The 2,500-nt window shown below is 36.3% G+C and overlaps 1 protein-coding gene across 1 annotated transcript in view; it reads right to left on the reverse strand.

Annotated features, from left to right (window-relative positions):
- PRDM8 (PR/SET domain 8) overlaps positions 1 to 2,500 on the reverse strand; it is an 89,994-nt gene that overhangs the window by 1,362 nt on the left and 86,132 nt on the right. The window contains exons 3-5 of the mRNA XM_069978099.1: positions 2,496 to 2,500; positions 897 to 1,128; positions 1 to 449 (exon numbers count right to left, since the gene is read on the reverse strand). The exon at positions 1 to 449 is cut by the window's left edge and continues 1,362 nt beyond it; the exon at positions 2,496 to 2,500 is cut by the window's right edge and continues 226 nt beyond it. Of these exons, the coding sequence (XP_069834200.1) occupies positions 1 to 449; positions 897 to 1,128; positions 2,496 to 2,500 (686 nt within the window). The remainder of the gene's footprint in view (positions 450 to 896; positions 1,129 to 2,495) is intronic.

Below are 2,500 nucleotides of genomic sequence, written 5' to 3' on the forward strand. Positions count from 1 at the left end.
AGGGATAGGCCTGTCTATAAACCTCCCAGAAGATTCAAGCCTCCTCGGTCTATTGTCCTCCAGGTGGTCCTCATACTTCCTTTTGGTTTTATGGAGAGTGTCCAAGCTGCTCTCCGAGTCCTGACGGGTAACATGAGATTTGGCTGTGGGGGAAGAACTGAAAGATGAAGAACTGTGGCCTCGAAAGTTCTCCAAGTCCCTGGCCAAGTTGTGAAAGTCTGTGGTGGGCTTGTGATTCTCTTTCTGTGGCTGATAAATGGAAAGCTTGTTATATTTGGTTGTAGGGATCATCACGTTTCGAGGTTCTAGTTCTCGGTTGTCTTTGCCCAATTCGGAATTAGAATCGGAAATATGGACTCTCTTAGGGCAACGAAACCTTACATGGGCCACATAGGGAAAATCGTACTGGAATCGCTGGTTACACTCCAGGCATGTGGATTGGGTCGTACCTAAAACAGAAGGAAATAGTCATCAGTGATGAGAATAGAGTCCAGCACACATACATACTGAGACGGTACTCTATTACAGTCTAGGTTATAACCATCATAGACAAATTATGGAATATGTCACCTATTGGTTTACATACAGCAAGAACTACTGAAGAACTACTATTACCTTTATGACATAGTCATAAACATATGATATGAAATAGACAATTCTCATTATATATGCATTTTATGGAGGATTATAATATCTATTTATTTATCCAGAATTTAATCCTAAAAATAGGATAGTAGTAGAGGAAAAGTTTGGAAAAAATAGGAAGTCAGACATTTATACCCAGGGAGTGAAGATGCTGAAACTGTAAAGGAGAAATATATATATATATGTATATATATATATATATATATATATATATATATATATATATATACACATCTGTGGCTGCTACTTACCGGGGGTCTTTGCTTGTGCCCTGGCAGGGTGCAGAAGAAGAAGATCCGTCAGCTCCTTCCCATACCAGACCAGCAGCTCCTCGTCTTTGGCAATCCTCCGCAGAGATCTGTAGAACAGTTGTCCGTTCTTGATGTAGGCTTCCAGATTTTGTTCTTCTTTGTTTCTGGCAGATTGAACCAGACGGAGCCACATCAGCCCCTCAGAGGAGCCGTTTGCAGCTGAAGTGTCCACCTGCAGAAAGGCAAGGATAATGAGGTATAAGAGGGTTAAAAAGCCCCCCATGAGCTGAGCACTAGTCTTAGGGGATCCCAATGCACAGCAGAGCTTTATTATGGATGTAGACCATCAGAATGAATGGAAATCGTCTGTCCATGTGAATCACACAGAGCTGACATGACAGCCCTCCATATGTTCGAGCTGAGATGTGCTTTCACATGAACCCATTCTCCAGATTGTCCTCCCGACTTATACACAGAGTTGTTTATTTCTACGTCTGGAGATAAATTTGGAGAAACGGCGCTTAAAATAATCGCAGATAGAAATGGAAAAGCTTCCTGATCAGTAGTCAGGCTATAGAGTGTATAGAAGGCTCGGGATAGTCTATCTTTCATCCAAATATTTCTAATTATTCCAATATCTACTGTTTCTAGTCAAACTTTACTTTATCTCTTAATAAAGAATGGATGATAGAAAGAAAGATATGAAATAGATAGATAGATAGATAGAAAGAAAGAAAGAAAGAAAGAAAGAAAGAAAGAAAGAAAGAAAGAAAGAAAGAAAGAAAGATTATAGATAGAATAGAGATAGAATAGAGATAGATAAGAAGATAGATAATAGATAGATGATACATGATAACAGATATAGACATTGAACATTCTGGATAGGAAATAGATAGATAGATAGATAGATAGATAGATAGATAGATAGATAGATAGATAGATAGGAGATAGGAGATAGATAGATAGATAGATAGATAGATAGATAGATAGATAATAACTTGGGGGTATTTATAACTCATTTTTTCTGATTCTACTATTCAGGATGTTCAATGTCTAGATCTCTGTTATCATGTATCATATCTATTATCTATATTTTTTATCTATCTCTCCTTTCTATATATTTACCTATTATCGATCTCCTATCTATCTATCTATCTATCTATCTATCTATCTATCTCCTATCTATCTATCTCCTATCTATCTATCTATCTATCTATCTCATATCTATTATCTTATATATTATCTTTCTCTATCTATCTATCTATCTATCTATCTATCTATCTATCTCATTCTATCTATGTGTCTATCTATCTATCTATCTATTATCTATCTCTAATATCTATCTATCTCCTATCTATGTATTTATATTTATCTCATCCCTTATAATTATATACTGTACACACTTGTAGTCTTTCCCATAATATTTGGAGAGATCGGGGAAGCAATGATATAGCAGAGTACAGTATATACAATGGTAATAGTTATGTATGTCATTGCTCTCTATGTCTCTGATAATAAAGTCATTATTGCATTAGTTTCTTATTTCTTTTGTCCTGTATAGAATAAGCTGGGAGTTCAGGCAATCCGCCTCATACTTACTCGGA

Source organism: Dendropsophus ebraccatus, chromosome 7 (genome assembly GCF_027789765.1).
Source record: "Dendropsophus ebraccatus isolate aDenEbr1 chromosome 7, aDenEbr1.pat, whole genome shotgun sequence".
In the NCBI taxonomy this organism is placed as follows: Eukaryota; Metazoa; Chordata; class Amphibia; order Anura; family Hylidae; genus Dendropsophus; species Dendropsophus ebraccatus.